The sequence below is a fragment of the Lacerta agilis genome, chromosome 15 (assembly GCF_009819535.1).
Source record: "Lacerta agilis isolate rLacAgi1 chromosome 15, rLacAgi1.pri, whole genome shotgun sequence".
Lineage (NCBI taxonomy): Eukaryota > Metazoa > Chordata > Lepidosauria > Squamata > Lacertidae > Lacerta > Lacerta agilis.
Window position 1 is genome coordinate 38,288,328 of NC_046326.1, and position 18,624 is coordinate 38,306,951.

At 47.8% G+C, this 18,624-nt stretch overlaps 1 protein-coding gene across 1 annotated transcript in view; it reads left to right on the forward strand.

Moving 5' to 3' along the window:
- Nucleotides 1–1,463: 1,463 nt before the first annotated feature.
- Nucleotides 1,464–18,624, forward strand: part of PPM1D (protein phosphatase, Mg2+/Mn2+ dependent 1D) — a 32,304-nt gene continuing 15,143 nt past the window's right edge. The window contains exons 1-3 of the mRNA XM_033171581.1: nt 1,464–1,882; nt 9,907–10,135; nt 17,578–17,702. Of these exons, the coding sequence (XP_033027472.1) occupies nt 1,516–1,882; nt 9,907–10,135; nt 17,578–17,702 (721 nt within the window). The 5' untranslated portion in view covers nt 1,464–1,515. The remainder of the gene's footprint in view (nt 1,883–9,906; nt 10,136–17,577; nt 17,703–18,624) is intronic.

Consider the following 18,624-nt stretch of genomic DNA (forward strand, 5'->3'; position numbering starts at 1 on the left):
AGTGTGTGGGGTGTTTTTAACGCATTTCTTTCCCTTCTGGGTTTTAATGTGGGGTTATTTTTGTCAAAAAAATAACTAAGATAAAAAAAACTAAGATCATGGCCACTGGTCCCATCACCTACTGGCAAATAGAAGGGGAAGAAATGGAGGCAGTGAGAGATTTCACTTTCTTGGGCTCCATGATCACTGCAGATGGTGACAGCAGTCACGAAATTAGAGGACGCCTGCTTCTTGGGAGAAAAGCAATGAGAAACCTAGACAGCATCTTAAAAAGCAAAGACATCACCTTGCCGACAAAGGTCCGTATAGTTAAAGCTATGGTTTTCCCAGTAGTAATGTATGGAAGTGAGAGCTGGACCATCAAGAAGGCTGATCGCCGAAGAATTGATGCTTTTGAATTATGGTGCTGGAGGAGGCTCTTGAGAGTCCCATGGACTGCAAGAAGATCAAACCTATCCATTCTTAAGGAAATCAGCCCTGAGTGCTCACTGGAAGGACAGATCCTGAAGTTGAGGCTCCAGTACTTTGGCCACCTCATGAGAACAGAAGACTCCTTGGAAAAGACCCTGATGTTGGGAAAAATGGAGGGCACAAGGAGAAGGGGACAACAGAGGATGAGATGGTTGGACAGTGTTCTCGAAGCTACTAACATGAGTTTGGATAGGCGTGCCTGGTGTGTTCTGATCCATGGGGTCACGAAGAGTCGGACACGACTGAACGACTGAACAACAACAATTTTTGTTTCGTTTTGCGCTGCCCTTGGGGTAAGGCAAAGCGACTAACAAATCCAACGACCAAATATATAGCAATTTAAAAATACTAACAACATTGTAACCGCCAACCCATTCAATATTCTGCCTAGATTACAAGGAGGTCCTTAAAAAAAAAGCACACATGAATAGATTTGAGTTTGTGAGCGTGTGGGAGGAAGGAGCAACAGGGAGAAGTGGCAAATCTGTCCTCTGCGCGCGCCTCCCTCCCCGCGCGCCTCGCTTTTTCCTTTTTCGGTGGGGGAGGCGGAGGCTCGTGCACGCGAGGCGCGCGCCCCCGCTCCTCCCTTGGAACGTCGAACCTCCCCGGCGTTCTATCGGAAGCGGCGATTGTTCCGCCTTTTGCTACATCGCGCTCCGAGCCGCCCGCGCGGAGGGGAGACGGGGCAGAGGGAGAACCAGAACAGGGCATGCCTGGACAGCGCCTGCAAGCGCCTCTGCCGCCGCCGCCGCCGCCGCGGCTCCTCCTCTTCCTCCGACGGTCATAAACAATAAAGTCACCGCCGGCCGGGAGAGAGAGAGAGAGAGAGAAAGAAAGAGAGAGGTTGATTGATTGGGTGGGTGGGGGGGGGAGAGGAGGGGGCATCAAAAGAAAGAAGCCGAGCGCGGATCACCTCTAAGCTTTTCTGGGGAGCAGGGAAGGAGAAGAAGGGATAAAGCGGGGGAAGGAGGTGGGGGGGCGGAGGGGGCAGCAGCAGCCTGGTTCCAGTCGGAGGAGGCAGAGGGGGCGGCCCGATCTCCCCGCATGGAGGGTCCCTGCTCGCTGGGGGTGAGCCTCTTCTCGGACCAAGGCGGCAGGAAATACATGGAGGACGTCACCCGCATCTTGGTCGAGCCCGAGCCAGAGGCGGCGTCGGGGATGGGCGCAGCGAGCGGCGGCGGCGGCGGCAGAGCATTAGGCGGGGATGATGGCGGCGGCGGCGACCGCTCGGTGGCCTTCTTCGCCGTCTGCGATGGGCACGGCGGGCGCGAGGCGGCCCATTTCGCCCGGGAGAACCTCTGGCCTTTCATCAAGAAGCAGAAGGGCTTCCGATCCCACAAGCCGGCCGCCGTCTGCGCTGCCCTCCGCAAGGGATTCCTCGCCTGCCACCGGGCCATGTGGAAGAAGCTGCGTGAGTTACTGCTGCAATTCGCTGCTTGTAAACCCCACCCCCGTCGCCTTGTTTGTTTGTTTGCCCCCACGTTTGTTTGTTTGTTTGTTTGTTTACCTCCCCCCTTCGCTGCTTTCCCCTACACAGTATACTGTAGTCAGCGGGGGTTGCCTTGCAGCCAACTAAATGGGTGCACGATGATGGCAGGACTGTGCGCCGGAGTTTACTTGGGAGTAACGGCGCAATCCTAACGATACTTGTTCAGAAGTAAGGCCTACTGAATTCAGTGGGGCTTACCCCCTCTCCTCCCATAAGTGAGGTTCGGATTGCCTACTATACAACGCAGTCCTAACCCTGCCATGCTTGAGTTCAGTGGGGCTTACTCCCGGGTAAGTAGGGTACGGATTGCAACTGCAGCTCCGGATAGATGCAGGTTTATTCAGGAGGAAGGTGTTTGTCTTCTATGCATGCTCCCAGGTATATGAGCAAAAGCCTCACACCCCTAAGGGCAGGGCAGCGTCTCAGAATTAACTGCCATGGAGTTGTCTAAGGATGTACCCAACTAAATTCTTCTGCCCATTGAAAGACATAGACCTGATTTAGTCGTGCCCCTTTGATTTCAGTGGCTCTAAGTAGAACATAACACTAGATTCAACCCGCTGTCATCTTCCTGGTTTAATCCAGTGGGATTTCCAGAATGGCAGCACTTTTTCTTGCAAACCTGTGCAGGTCTCCTTGGAAGTAAGTCCTACAGGATTCAGGGAGATCCTGGATGTTGTGCCATACAGTGTTATAGTGCCAGCTTCAAAGTCCTCCCCTGTTCACGCCTCCTTCAGAGGTAGCTCTCACTGAGTTACTGATTTCTGTTACAGTATTTAATTGTTTTGCTTTCAATGAAGCTTACTCCCTGGACAGAGGGGCTCCCTCCATTGTGTGTGTGTGTGTTTTGGGGAGCATCTTCTATGACACTCCCTTTCCTGGAATTAAAGCAGCTCCAGGTTTTTACTTCCTTTCCGTAGTGTTCACATAAGGGAAGACAGATCCTGATTAAATCTGACTTGGGCTAAATTGGATAGCATTATTTTGGGTTGCTGTTATAGGCCATACATTTGTATTAAATATTTTTTAGGCATCATACATTGGATAGGATTGTGTAGGGTTTTTTTTTAAATTAAAAATAGTATTGATAATAGATTGTTGTCTGGATTTATGACCTGCCAATACTGATGCATATTCAGACAGGTAGCCGGATCATGTGTGTGTTGCCTAGGAAATGTGTCCTACTGCATTGAGTGGGAATACAAATATATCAAAGGATGTCATATAGAGGAGGGAGAAAGGTTGTTTTCTGCTGCTCCAGAGAAGCGGACACTGGGCAATGGATTCAAACTACAAGAAAGAAGATTCCACCTAAACATTAGGAAGAACTTTCTGACAGTAAGAGCTGTTTGGACAGTGGAATTTGCTGCCAAGGAGTGTGATGGAGTCTCCTTCTTTGGAGGTCTTTAAGCGGAGGCTTGACAGCCATCTGTCAGGAATGCTTTGATGGTGTTTCCTGCTTGGCAGGGGGTTGGACAGGATGGCCCTTGTGGTCTCTTCCAACTCTATGATTCTATGATTTCCCAGGTCCTAGTCCAACACTTTAACATGGGCTTCCTAGATTCCTCCTGCTATGGAGCAGCTACATAAATTAAGTAGGTAAATAAATAAATAAATATGGGGAAAGCAAAATGTCAATTAGAGAGGGATCTGAAATATTTTCCTTGAGGCTTGGCTTTGTTTTATTCTGGATTATTTTATTTGATATTTTAATGTGTTGTAAACCACTTTGAGATTTTTTTTTGTCTAAACTATAAAGCAGTATAGAAATGAAACTAATAATAATAATAAATCTCACTGCCCCCCATGGTGCTTAGACATTTAATTGTGTTGACCGTAACCCAGGTTTAAGGAGCCCTTTGGTAATTAGCTTATTTACGGTACCTGTTTCTAGCACTGGCACCTAGCTCAGTATTGTCAGCATCTCTCTAGGATTTCAGACAGGAATATTTACTAGCGCTACTACCTGGGGATCCAACCTGAGACATTTGGATGCAGAGCAAATGTTCAGCCACTGAGTTATAGCCCCTTTCCCAAGGGCAGCCTAAACCCAATGGGGCTTATTCTGAAATTAATCACCTGCAGAATTGTGGCCCAGTTTTATGAACACTCAAGTAGGGAGGAGTATGCCCAAATGGGGAGTGTATGTTGGCTTGGGCCTTAGTTCTGTTCCGGCTTGCTTGGTGCCAAATTCTGTGAATCACTGAGGTGAACACATGAATGGAACCGGACTTCAGAGCTGGGACTTCATGTGTAGAGGAAGCGTTGACTGGGCCTCGCTTACAAAAGTAATCGCACACATCTGTGAATAGGCAGAATCTCCTCTTCGTGTGGAACTGTTGACCTGTGGTTTCATATAACTTTCAGCCAGGGGTGGGCAACCTGTGGCTGTCCAGATGTTTTTGGACTCCAGCTCCCATCATCCTTGAATGTGTTGGCTGGGGCTGATGGCATTAAGCCCATCAACATCCCAGAGAGCTGCACGATTGCTTATAAAGTCTACGGTTTCCTCATGCCTGACATGGTCAATGAATGCAGAGGCACTGGGGCGGTTGACAAGAGTCTATTCAAGTTGCCGTATTTTTCCGTGTATAAGACAACCCCATGTATAAGACGACTCCTGGTTTTTTGAGCCCAAAGTTAATAATTAATTAATTGCAACATTCCATGTATAAGACGACCCCCAATTTTAAACTTTATAAATTTGGGGGGGAAATACAGTCTAAAACACGGAAAAATACAGTAACTCTTCAGTTAATTTCCGATATTTTGGATTGCTTGTGCTTTTAGTCCATAGCTGCATTCACCTGTAATCACACCCCAGAGGTGCTCTTCTAAGGCACTCGCAAGTTTGTTGTAGTGGCTACAGTAGGACCCATGAGTCCTGGGTTCAAATCCCCACTCAGCCCCACAAAGTTTTCACTGGGTGACTTTGGGCCAGTCGGCATCTCTCAGTCTAACCAACCTGGGGGAGTGGGGGAATCACATACGCTGTCTTGAGCTCTTTGGAGGAAAGGTGAGATATGAGTATAAAAATAAAGTCCCACTTATTTCAGTGGGACTTACTCCCAGTATAAATATGTGTAGCATTGTCACCTTGTATACTCCACCACAATTAACCCCCCCCTTTGCAGGCTTAATTCTGCATTACAGCTGTTTCACTGCTCATTCTGCCTTCTCACTTTTTTCTTCCTTAAAAAAATGTACATTATTTGAAATTTGTGGTCATTTATCCCCTTGATCCTGAAATGTGATGGGGTTCGCAGCGTGAAAGCTGGGTAATGTTCCTGAATCTGGATATGTGTGGAAATGAAGAAAAAATTAAGTACAAACCCCAGAATATCCTAATAGCCTGTTTTGTCAGTGTATATCACGAAAGGAAACATTTGTGCATTTTAAGCTCCTCTCCATTAATAAGATTGTACCCTTTTCTCCTCACGTCACTTGGGCTGCAATCCTTCCATGTGCCTACCTAGAAGTAAGCCCTGTGGGGCTTCCAGGTAAAATGGGGTTAGCATTCCAGCCTTTGTCTCTCCCTTCCCCTATCCCAACCCCCCTGTAAGCTCTTTGTTAAAACAGGGTATGGCCAAAATTGGTTACAGCTTGTTGTAGCCAGGAAACAGGCCTGGACTGAATTAGTGACAACAAGGGGAATGTCCGAAATATAGATTGCAAATGCCCGGTTCTCATAAAGAATGGAGCGTGGCTGTCAAATTTCAGATTTCCTTCCTTAATTGTTTTGCAGAGCAGAACCGGAGTGTGTTTGTGTGTGCCATTTTCGGGTCTGTTTCTCTTACCCATTTTCCTGGTTTTTCAGGCTACATAAGATAGCACCAGGGCCATATCAGGTTGCTTTCTGTAGCGTCCCCCCCCCCATGTTATTTTCGCCATCCCTTCACCTGGCTGCAAGTTTATCCAGTGGCAGCCTCTCCAGGTGCCATTTCAAATTCCCCACAATGCCATGGGCCGCGCTCAGTGTAGTGTGGCACCAGGGAACCATGGGAAAGTAAAATGGCAGCCTTCAGCGGCCAATGGCATATCGAGGTCTTGGGGCACTGCAATCAGGTCACAGAAGAATGATGGGATATAAATGAGCTTGGTGGGAGGGAACACTGCATGTCGGGAAGACTGCAGTCATGCTTAGGTTTGCAAGGTGTAGCTGATGAATCGATCAAAATGTCTAAAATCTTGGAGAGCTGCTGCCAGTCAGTGTAGACAATAGATGGGCCAATGGTCTGAAAAAGTTTCAGGCATCCCTTTGGCCACTGTGATGCTGGACTTTGGTAAGATCCACCAGGGCTCTTCTTTGCTTCTTATGACCCTAAATTAACGGCACTGTACAGTACAGCTCCTGTCATTCTTGCCCAAACCCTGATTTTTCCCCCCATTTGCAGGCATTTTATTTATCGGCATTTCCCTAACGGTTCATTTCCACATTGTATTTGAGCTTTCGCCTGATGCCGAAAGCCACTTCCGAATCTACAGTGCAAGTTTCGAACCCGTTTCCATATTACTTGCAAATGGATTTTTCTTTTCCTGGAAAGAAATAACACTGAAATTAGCACTGAACTTGCACTATATTCCACTAAAAGTTCAAGAAGTAGCTTTTACGTTGCCTGAAAAGCTCAAATATAATGCAGAACTTGAACAAGGGAAACAGAATAAGCTTCCTTGTGAGAAGAAGAGTTGTGCTTTAGAGTTGGATCTGGAAGTTCCTTGTGCTTTAGAGTTGGATCTGGAAGAGCTGGACTCAAATCTCCACTTTAACTGTGAACTCACGGGGTAGATTTGGGTGCAGTATTGAGAATCTTGCCTTCAGCTTTGTTACCCAGTGGGATGCAGATAATAGCTAAATAAATAAAATACTTGCAATAATAATATTGATAATAATCAGGGTTTAGGCAGGACTGACAGGGGCCGTACATTGCTGTTAATTCCGTATCATAAGAACCTAAGAAAAGAACCCTTGGTGGATCGGACCGAAAACCCACCAAGCCCAGCATCTCAGCGGCCACCCAGTTGCCTGTGTGAAGTCCGCAAGCAGGTCAAGAACGTGGCAGCGAATCTGCCCACTTGTGATTCCCAGCAGCTGGGCATTCAGAGCAGAAGAATGAGCGAAGGGATTAAAATCAGTGTCAAGACCCAGGGTTGCTCCTGGCAGCTGGGCTTTCGAACCTTGGCTGGAAATTGGCACGTGCTGCAGCCAGTTGATGCACTCTTGGCTCTGCTCCCTGGCCAATGGCTCAGGGGTGTAGGGGAGGGACCTGCCTTTGTTCCTCTGAGCGTATTTGGTTCGCAAGGGGGAGGGGGGGAGAGAGAGAGAGAGAGAAGGGGCTGCAAAAATCTGTCCTGTGTGTGTGTGTGTGTGTGCGTGTAGGGGAGAGGAGAGATGTATTGAAAAGGCTCTCTGTGTTTAAGCATGCCTTCTGTGTGTGCATGGGCACAAACAAAAAACAGATTTGACCGTGAGCTGACTGTGGTTGTACACAGTTCATTGTGCTGCTGTTTCTTTAATCCTCGTGGTGCAGTGATATTTGTGGTGTATATGTTGTGTCCGCCCCCCCCCCCCCAAGGCATCCTCAGTGTCTCAGAAGAGTTGGGAAATGTAGGAAGTAGCCTTATATCAAGCCAGAACATTGGTCCATATAGCTCAATATTGTCCACACTGACTGGCAGGAGCTCTCCAGGGTTTCAGGCAGGGGTGTGTGTGTGTGTCTCACCCGGCCCTGCCTGGATATGCTGGGGGACTGACCCTTGGGCCTTCCTCACGTGGAGCAGACGCTGTACCCCTTCCTGAGAGCTGTGAGGAGACACCTCCCCTCCCCCTCCTGCAGCCACAGTGTGGTTTAACAAGCCTTATTCCCAGGGAATTCTTGGAATTGAATCTCTGTGAGGGGGACAGGCATCTCTTAGCAACTCTCAGCACCCCTAACAAACGGCCTTTCCCAGAATTATTTAGGGGTGGCAGAAGCCATCGCTTTTCAGAGTCACATGCTAGTGCTTTAAGTTGATGGTGCGCATGTGGCCTTTGAGTTTGGGAACTGACCCACTGGATATGGGGAATAGTCACTTCCATGGTTTCGCGTGCTTTTGACTCTGGCCCTGCCCACTGCTGGAATGCAGCTTCTGGAAATAAGGGAATGTAGACCAAATGCTGAGAAACTTTCCCCATTATTATTATTATTATTAGTAGTAGTAGTAGTATAGTGCCCTTCATTCAAAGGCCTCAGGGCAGTTCACAGCATTAAAATATAAGATAAAACACACAAAACACATCATAAAAACAAACCAAAAATAGCAATAACCTCCCCCCCCCAAAAAAAACACTTTTAGAAGGATAAATGTTAATCAGCCCAAGGCCTGGTTGAAGAGGAACGTTTCCGCCATAGCTGTCAACTTTCCCTTTTTTTGGCGGGAAATCCCCTTATTCCAGTGCCGTTTCCCATTGCAAACAAAAAGGAAGGTTGACAGCTCTGGTTTCCACCTGGCACATAAACATATATAATGAAGGTGCCAGACGAACCTCCTTGCACAAATAAGAAGCCGCTGCAGAAAACTCCCTTTCTTGTGGAGGAGGCACACAAAGAAGGGCCTCAAATGATGACTGCAGGGTCCAAGCTGATTCATATGGAGAGAGTCGGTCCTCGGAAGTATTGCAGTCCTGAGCTATTTAAGGCTTTATAGGTCAAAACGAGCATTTTGAATTGGGTCAGGAAGCTAATGGGATGCCAATGCAGTCGGAACAGGATCAGCTCAAACCGTCCTGTCTCGGTGAGCAACCTGGCCACCAAATTCTGCACCAGCTGATGTTTCTGGACTGTCTTCAGAGGCAGCCCCATGTGTAAACACGTTGTGGTAATCTAACCGAGAGGTTACCAGAGCCTAGGCGACAGAAGTGAGGGGGACAGGAGGCGGGCAGGTGTGGAGGACTCCCTGGTCCTGAATGGGGTAACTGTGCCCCTAAAGGACCAGGTGCGCAGTCTGGGAGTCATTCTGGACTCACAGCTGTCCATGGAGGCGCAGGTTAATTCTGTGTCCAGGGCAGCAGTCTACCAGCTCCATCTGGTACGCAGGCTGAGACCCTACCTGCCCACGGACTGTCTCGCCAGAGTGGTGCATGCTCTAGTTATCTCTCGCTTGGATTACTGCAATGCGCTCTATGTGGGGCTACCTTTGAAGGTGACCCGGAAACTACAACTAATCCAGAATGCAGCAGCTAGACTGGTGATTGGGAGCGGCCACCGAGACCATATAACACCTGTCTTGAAAGACCTACATTGGCTCCCAGTACGTTTCCGAGCACAATTCAGAGTGTTGGTGCTGACCTTTAAAGCCCTAAGCGGCCTCAGCCCAGTATACCTGAAGGAGCGTCTCCACCCCCATCATTCTGCCCGGACACAGAGGTCCAGCTCCGAGGGCCTTCTGTCGGTTCCCTCACTGCGAGAAGCCAAGTTACAGGGAACCAGGCAGAGGGCCTTCTCGGTAGTGGCACCCGCCCTGTGGAACGCCCTCATACCAGATGTCAAAGAAAAAACCAACTACCAGACTTTTAGGAGACATCTGAAAGCAGCCCTGTTTAGGGAAGTTTTTAATGTTTAATAGATTATTGTATTTTAACATTCTTTTGGAAGCAGCCCAGAGTGGCTGGGGAAACCCAGCCAGATGGGCGGGGTATAAATAATAATAATAATAATAATAATAATAATAATAATAATAATAATAACATTATTATTATTATTATTATTATTATTATTATTATTATTATTATTATCCCTGTCCATATTGGGGTGCAGCTGGGCCACCAAGGCCACCTGACCCCTTCAGGTAATGAATATCTGTGGGCTTGGTTTATGCCTGTGGTTTTTGTTCAGGATGTTGTGCCTAAGTTAAAATCCATTTTCTCATCTCTCTCTCTCTTTCTCTCTTTCCCCACCCCCCCTTTGCAGCAGAGTGGCCGAAGACCATGACGGGCCTGCCAAGCACGTCCGGGACGACCGCCAGCGTGGTTATCATCCGGGGCTCAAAGATGTACGTGGCTCACGTCGGCGACTCAGGTGTGGTGCTTGGAGTCCAAGACGACCCCAAGGACGACTTCATCCGGGCTGTGGAAGTGACTCAGGATCACAAGCCTGAGCTCCCGAAGGAGAGGCAGCGGATTGAAGGCCTTGGGGGCAGGTAGCCATCTTGTCTTATCATCTTGTGCTGTGTGACGGAAAAGTTGGTTTTGCTGGACAGGTTGGGTCAACAAGTGTTTCTTTTCTCTCTCCCCCCCCCCACTAGCAGGTGGTTAACGAGCGGCAGCCTCTGATTGGCTGTGGTTCCGGGAGGGAGAGTTTAAAAGGAGAGGATTTGAAGAGAGACAGTTGAGAGGGTTGGTTGAGTTGGGTTGGAATTGAGGTTGGGAGATAGGTAGGGAGACAGGTTGAGGTAAAAAGAGTTAATGGGGGAAAGAGTTGGTTCTGTGGGGGGTGGGGACAGCTTCCGCTCTGAGCGTATTGTGAAGGACAGAGTGTGGTGTCCTGTAGGAGGGAATAGATTTTACTGGGAGACAGAGGTTGAGCCAGGAGAAGTAGGAGCTGGAAAGGAACAGCCTGCTTGGGTCTCAAATCTAGTCTGGAGGGGAGAGATTTTTCTAAGGAAAAGAAGAAACTCCTGGAGCCAGTGAAGGGAGGGGGTGTGGAGAGCCCTTCGGTCTATTCCTTAAAGTACCTCAGGAGCAGGATTGTTAAAGGGGATGGATAACTGAAAGAAAGTATCACCGTATAAGTATCCCAGTACGTTTGCGAGCACAATTCAAAGTGTTGGTGCTGACCTTTAAAGCCCTAAACGGCCTCGGTCCAGTATACCTGAAGGAGCGTCTCCACCCCCATTGTTCTGCCCCGACACTGAGGTCCAGTGCCAAGGGCCTTCTGGTGATTCCCTCACTACGAGAAGCCAAGTTACAAGGAACCAGGCAGAGGGCCTTCTCGGTAGTGGCACCCGCCCTGTGGAACGCCCTCCCACCAGATGTCAAAGAGAAAAACAACTATGCCAGACTTTTAGAAGACATCTGAAGGCAGCCCTGTTTAGGGAGGCTTTTAATGTTTAATAGATTATTGCATTTTAATGTTCTGTTGGAAGCCGCCCAGAGTGGCTGGGGAAACCCAGCCAGATGGGCGGGGTATAAATAATAAATTATTATTATTATTGTTATTATTATTATAAAGGAACCAAACCTTATAACGCTAAAACAACTGAGGACGAATTAAAGCGAAACCACACTGTATTTCTGAAGTAACCTAAGTTTAACCCATTTGTGTTATATACTATCTTGCCTTAAATAAACCTTTATTTTTTATTTAAAGAAGGCCTGTCTGAGGCTCCCAACTTACTAGTTATCCCCTCACAAAGGTCCCCCCACAGGATACCCTGGGGCAGAATTTTAAGAAGAAAGGAGAAGAAACCTTCGGGTAAAGGGTTGTTTAGTGAGGTGGGGGCAATTTATCTAAGAGAGAGCAGGCCCAATGGCATGAGAGGGGAAAGTGCCGTCGCGCCCGTCCCATTCTGCTCCCACGGGGAGGCGTTTTCAGAAGGCTTCCCTGGTCATCTATCCCCGGGGTTGGCAGCTGGATCTGGCCGACAGGTCAGATCCTGACTCCCTCCACCCCCTGTGGACCACTTTGACCGGTGTGGGCTGTCAATCATATTTGTAGTGAAGGAGACGGCATTTCAGATATTCAGGGCCTGAGTCGTTTAGGACTTTGAACATTAAAGTGACTTGGGCCTGGAAATGAATAGGCAGACAATTTATGGGGGGGGGGGGAGAGAAAGCCTTTTTGTCAGTTGCCTCCCACCTGATTCCCCCCTTTTTAACTGGAGGAGCCAATGGTTATAAATGTTTCCAGATTTTAAATTATTGTAAACTTGGCTTAGATCGTATAATGCAGCAGACTCTGAAAATGTCCCCCCAAATGATAAATCTGATATCAACCTGCCCCAGCGCTGAGATGTGCGTATCTGAGGCTCTTACCTTGCTGCCATCAATGCCCAAAATAAGGGGAGGCTTCACTATCATTTCAGCACTAAGTGAAAAATTCTCAATTTCCCTCAGCTTCTAAACACTGCTAGCTTTTCAGGCTTTCAAATCGTTTTAAGCTTTTAAAAATAGTTTTATCTGGCTTTTTTTTTAATGTGTTTTATTTGTGTGAGAGGGAGATGCTGGTTGGCTGCTGAAATAGACAAACAAACGAAATATTTAAAATGTATATATGAATGTATGACTTTATTAGCTGGATCAGAGCAAAGTGTCCGTCCAGTCCGATTTCCAGCAGCAGGCTGCCAGATGCTCCTGGGAAATTTGCAAAGAAAGTCATGAAAGCAAATAGCTCCCTTTGGTTGCAAGTTCCCCGGCATCTGGCGCTGAGCTCTGGCGCGGAAAAAGCTCTGGCTCCCTGCGAGTCATAGTCCATAAATCACGAGCCAGCCCTTAGGAGTTCCCCTTTTCATTTTGCTCTCCTGCTGGGGTTGGATGTCATTTTGGCACGGATGCCAACCAATCAGGGTGCCACCTATGGGCAAGAGGCCAACCAAGCAGGGTTCACATCCCAACCGGAGTCGGAGTAGAATTGCAAGGTTGGTCAAGCTGGCGCTAACTTTCTCCCCCCGCCCCCCCCCCGCTGTCTGCAGACACAGTCTAGAGCAGGGGTAGCCTATGTGGTGTCATACAGCTCTTGTCTTCCCAATCTATTAGCCATGCCAGCTGGGGTTGATGGGAGTTGTAGTCCACATATGGAGGATACCCCGTTGGCTATTGCCAATCTAGTGTCACCCTGGTTGACGTCAGCCATGGTTGGAATCCCTGGCAATGATGGTTTGCACTGCAGCCCGAGTGTGAGGTGCAGTTGCAGACCAACCAGACTTCAAAGTGCAGTTGCAAACGTTGGTCAGGCCTAACATTAACTTTCCAGCTCCCTGGCATGTTGGTTTTTCTGTGTGTGATGATTTTTTTAGTTGTACAGGGGAGCATGTAATCATGTCAGCCCCCCCCCCCCTGCATTCTGAAGCAGTGCAGCACAGGCAAAGAATGTACCATTCTTGACCTCAGTACTCCATACAACAAGATAGGCCAGTATTAATATTATTTTTATTATTATCCATATCATAGATGTGGCATTGGGGACTTGGTCTGAGATAAGCGCTGGTGGCCAAGTTTTGCTTAGATGAGATTTGAAATTGGATTTCTTTTTAACGTGTAGCTCAGTGCTGTGTGGGGTGATCCTAAGAATGCAAGAACAGCCTGCTGGATCAGGCCCGTGGTCCATCCAGTCCAGCACCCTGTTCTCATGTGGGGCTACCCAAATGCCTTTGGGGGAAACCCACAACCAGGACCCGAGTGCAAGACCCTCTTCCCTCCTGTGGTTTCCAGCAAATGATATTCAGAAGCGTTCTTGCCTCTGACTGTGGAGGCAGAGCATAGATAGGCATGTAACCACCAATAGCCCTCTCCTCCATGAATTTGATCAGTCCTTCTCTTAAAGCCATCTGGGTTGGTGGCCATCACTGCTTCCTGTGGCAGTGAGTTCCGCAGTTTAACTACGTGCTGCATGAAGAAGCACGTTCTTTCCCCTGTCAAACCAAGGATTGTTAGTCACGAGGGGTGTATTCTGCAGGGCCAAAGGCAGCATTGCCTCTGAAAACGTGTGGCTGAGCGACATCAGCTAGAGAGGACTGTTGCCTTCTTATGGGCTTCCCAAGATGCATCTGGTTGTCTGCTGTGGGCCACAGGACGATGGAGGACTAGACTGACCTCCGTTCCGATCCACCAGGGCTCTTCTTCCCATCTTGTGTTTCACGCTGCAGTGTCACCCAAAAGCGCAGAATGTTCTGTGTGCCTTTGTTGCTGGTGCTGCGCTTGATGATTTTTTCAGCCATCGTGGAGTTTTTTTTTGAGGGGGGGGGGATCCTGAGAGCAGGCGAGTGTGTATGTGGCAGGGGGTCCGCCAGCTGCTGTGCCGCTGTTGCAAAACAAAACCCCTGGGGCTTGGAAGTTGGCAGCGCTTCATAGGAGCTTTGCCCTGAGCGCTACAGCATATGGATGGGCACTGTTCCCTCTCCGCCCTCCTCTCTCTTTTCAAGTCTGTCTGAAACAGAGATAACCCGAAGGTTTTTTCTCGCTGACATCACCAGCACCGCATCTCTCTGGGGCTCGTTAAACTCCAGTTATTTGAGCACAGAGCAGGTGGAGAGGAACATCGGGTTTTTTCGTTAGGGGATGGCACATGTTGCAGGATGAGAATCTCCTCCTGTTTCAGGCTTGCTCTGTTGTTGTTGTTGTTGTTGTTGTTTATATGCCACCCATCTGACTGGGTTGCCCCAGCCACTCTGGGCAGTTCCCAACAAAAAAATAAATAAAAAATTAAAAACACAAACACTAAAACCTTCCCTGAACAGGGCAGCCTTCAGATGTCTTTTAAAAATTACATAGCTGTTTGACATCTGGGAGGGCGTTCCACAGGGCGGGTGCCACTACCAAGAAGGCCCTCTGCCTGGTTCCCTGCAATGTCACTTCTCATAATGAGGGAGCCATCAGAAGGCCCTTGGAGGTGGACCTCAGTGTCTGGGGCTGGAGGATGGAGGTGGAGACGCTCCTTTAGGTAGACAGGGCCGAGGCTGTTTAGGGCTTTAAAGGTCAGTACCAACACTTTGAGTGGAGCTCGGAAACCTACTGGGAGTCAATGGAGTTCTTTTAGGACCAGTGTTATGTGGTCCCGGAAGCTGCTCCCAGTCACCAGTCTAGCTCCACGGGGCATAGTTACTGCTCTAATTAGGGTCTTGACCTCTGTTAAAAAGGGGGGAAATGCATTAGCCACAACAGAGCAGCCAACTTACCACAACGCTCCTCCTTTACAACATCTGTGCTACTGATTCTCAGACTTTGCGATTGTTGAATTGTATACAACAAAAAGTTAAATCAGTTTGGGTTGTACTGGACCCAAAAATTGTAAGCAATTTGACCTAAAGTCACTTACGGGGCACTTATTAATTTCATAGTAGCTCCGCTGGTGTCCCTTCTCCCTCCCATGTAAAAGAAGTGTCCTGTTCAGAATTCCAGTTAGCCAGTCCTCCAGAATGCTTGAAGCTGTAACAGGCTCAACTGAGACTTTCCCTGTGTTGGCTTTTCATTGTTCTTTTTTGACTTGCACTAGGCATTTTGTGCGCTGGAGAGCATTGGCCATACTTGGGCTTGGTGGTGGTTTTTTTTTGGGTGGGGGGTGGGTGGGGGAAGAATTGCCCCCTTTTAGATTTGTGCTGTATGCTTCCTGGAAACCTTGGGGTTTCGCTGAGCACACTGATAACGTCCCTCTTTTGGCTGGCCATGTTTTGGCTACAGCCCTGTCTGCACTCATCCAACTGCGTTCGCATTTAGGAGGAGTGATGTTAGCAGTGCATCAGAGGTCATTCCACAGGTAGCTTAACGGTTAATTCTGCCCTTGGTGTTAGTCAAGCTACCCAAGAGGGGGTGTTGCTTAGCAACTGGTCAGAGAGACCTGATATTTACTGAGGTAGCAGGTGCTCTGAGCTGATCAGCTGTGTAGTTCTTGCAGGAGTTTTTCCTCTATGTTTGGTTGAATGCCTCCCTGCTAAATTTAAGGCCTGAAAGAAGACACCCAAAACCACTCTGTTCCTTTCTCCTCAAATTATACACTGTTTTTTTTTTGTTTAGGTTCCTCAGTAAAGTGCCATCACTATTCCTTTTCTCTCTGGACTCTCTCTGCTTTATTTAACTCAGTTTGCTAACACATTTTGGGGGGCGGTATTCCATATTATCTGTGACCTTATAGGTGGCCCCCAGATTGCTGCTTGTAGTTTCGTTGATCCGCATCTCAGGAGTTCTGTGTCCCCACTGGGCATACAGCTCCTTTCTGCCACCCTGAAAGATTAATAGCTAGCTGACACCTGCTTCTTGGCATCTGCGGTTTGCTTTTTGGCTCCCAAACTGGTCCTGCTGGTTAAGCGCTGGAGAGCAGGTGCTAAAAATTTCAAGGTGCAGCTCTTGTCCCTGACGAACCCTTTGCCAGAGTGTTGGTGACGTCTGCTTCTCCCTTCCTTTCTTCTTACTGTTGCTGGGGAAAATCCTGAGATAACTTGGGTAGTTTTGCATATTTCAGTTTTTCTTTTTCTTTTTTTTAAAAAAGGCAAATGCGAACAATCTTTGCTCCTGCTTTTGGTGAGAGGCCAAGGCAAGTGTCTAAATAAAGGCCTTTATTATACAGCTTTTGGAGATTGCTGAAGACGCCCCTCTGTTACCCTAGTTTCTGGCACTTGAGGTGCATGTTTTTGGGTCCCATCTTATTTTTATGGTTGCAAGCTTTTTTAAAAATTGTTTTTAAAATGGCTTTTGATACTGTAACCCATCCTGGAACCTTAGGTTGAAGGGCAGGCAGTAACTAATAATAATAATAATAATAATAATAATATTAAAAAAAATAGATTTTGAACATCAGCAATTTGGTCGTGGCAGGTGGTGGCATCTCAGGGCAACAGACCTTCTGTCTGGTGCTGCCGTTGTGTCTATTTCCCCTACCCCAGAAATGGGGAAAGAAACACATTGGAAGGAGCAGCACAAGGACCACCCCTAGGTTGCCAGTGAAGTGCTTGCATTGTCTGTGTCAAGGGATCCGGAAGCTTTTATAGGGAGTCTGTCCTTGCCACATGATCAGCCGCAGCCTATCGGTGTTAAGAGGTTTCCTCATCAGCCTGATTGGTTTCTTTGTTGTTCCCTCTTTTTCATTTGGCCGCACAGCCAGAATCCCTTCCTGTCACCTCCTCAGCTTCTAGGCTTCAGATAGATCTGAGTCAAAGTTTTGCAGCCGAGAACACTATTTTGTCGTTGCTTAAAATTGGACGCGTTAGGGGGTGCAGAATTAGTCTTGTTTTTCCTCTGCTGCTGTTGGTTTTCCAGTGGCAAGGAGTTCTCTCCAGCTTTTGTCTTCCACTTATTTATTTATTTATCAAATTGATGAGTAAAACTTAGCTTACATCTGCACCAGACATTTAAAGCAGTATTATAACTCCTTAAGCAGTCATGGTCCCCCCCCCCCAAATAACCTTGGGAACTATAGTTTGCTGAGGGTGCTGAGAGTTCTTCGGAAAACCCTATCCCCCTCACAGAGCTACAGTTTCCAGAGTTCCCTGGGAAGACGAGTTGATCGATAAATGAGAATTTTAGCTCTGTGAGGGGAATTAGGTTCTCCTAATAATGGACAGTATTGAACCTGATGGGCCAGTAGTCTCACTCAATACAAGGTAGCTTGCATATACGCTTTTAAGGGTGAAATGTCCTAAGTAGGGAGAAAACCCCCAAAGCAGCTCCACAAAGTCTTTGTTGCAAAATGCCGACTGACGGTTGGAGGAAAAATCATGAGTGGGGGATGGAATACGGTGCTTAGCTGGCTAGACCCCTGAGCAGCACAGCTCTGCGCTGCAACATTTTATTGCAGCTCCTACTTTATAAAACCGACGATATCATTCATACTCCGACAGTTTTACAGCTTCGTAACTGACTTGCCTTCTCTTTCTTCTCCCCTGTTCCCTCCCTCTGGATTCCTCTCCCTGTCACCCCGCCCTGACCATTTCAGTGTGATCAATAAATCCGGCGTGAATCGGGTTGTGTGGAAGAGGCCTCGCCTGACCCACAACGGCCCTGTGCGGCGAAGCACAGTGATTGACCAGATTCCGTTCCTGGCGGTGGCTCGGGCTCTAGGTAAGCAAGTGATTGGCCAGGCGGAGGAGATCTAACATGACTGCCAATGCTATGGATATTTTGGGGGGCAGTGGGGTGCAGCTTGCAGCTTCCAGTCCAATGCAGGTGCTTTTTTCCCCATAGGAGAGAAAGGAAACTATTCACTTAACATGCAGTGGAGGAATAAAATTGGCCTCCCAGATTTCCAGCACTGGAAACCAGTTTCATTTCAGGTTCATGTATATCCCACCTTCCTTCCAAGGAGTTCAAGATGGCAAATAGCGTTCTCCTCTCCATTTTATCCTCTCATTAGCCCTGCAAGGTAGGTTAGGCTGAGGGTGAGTGATTGGCCCAAGGTCACCACTGAACTTCTGAGTGGGGATTTGAACTCTGGTCTCCCAGGCCCTCGTCTTAACGTTTATAATCGTTACACCACAGTGGCTTTCGTGGTTGTAAGTGGATTTTGTATCCTGGTTCTGGGATGGCCAGCATTCACCATAACTTTGCTAGTGCAGGCCTCATGAGAGACGTTGGATTGTTCTAGTCTGTGAATGGATTGCCTTCCTATACCTATGCCTCTGGTGAGGGAGCTCCTATGGCACAGGGGCACTTTCTTCACTGCCTTTTTGTATCTCGGTGGCTTCCAGACTTCTCTCGGGATGCAAAAATCGCTCCTTTTCAATGGCTTCTTTTGGGTAAGAGCAAGTGCAAAAATAGCTGCATTTCATTTAGTAATGCAAAGGTATAGTGCTTTGTGAGCCGCCATTTTAGGATTAATAATGGGCACTGTTAGCATTGCTGAAGTATAAATCAAATGTGAAATCAGGTCCCACGTTGTGGGTCAGAGGTGGATCTTGGGTCTGGACCAGCTGAAAACCACCACTTTAGAGGCTCTAAGCACTGAAAAGATTGTCCCCCTATATGTAGTTCAACATAAAAACCA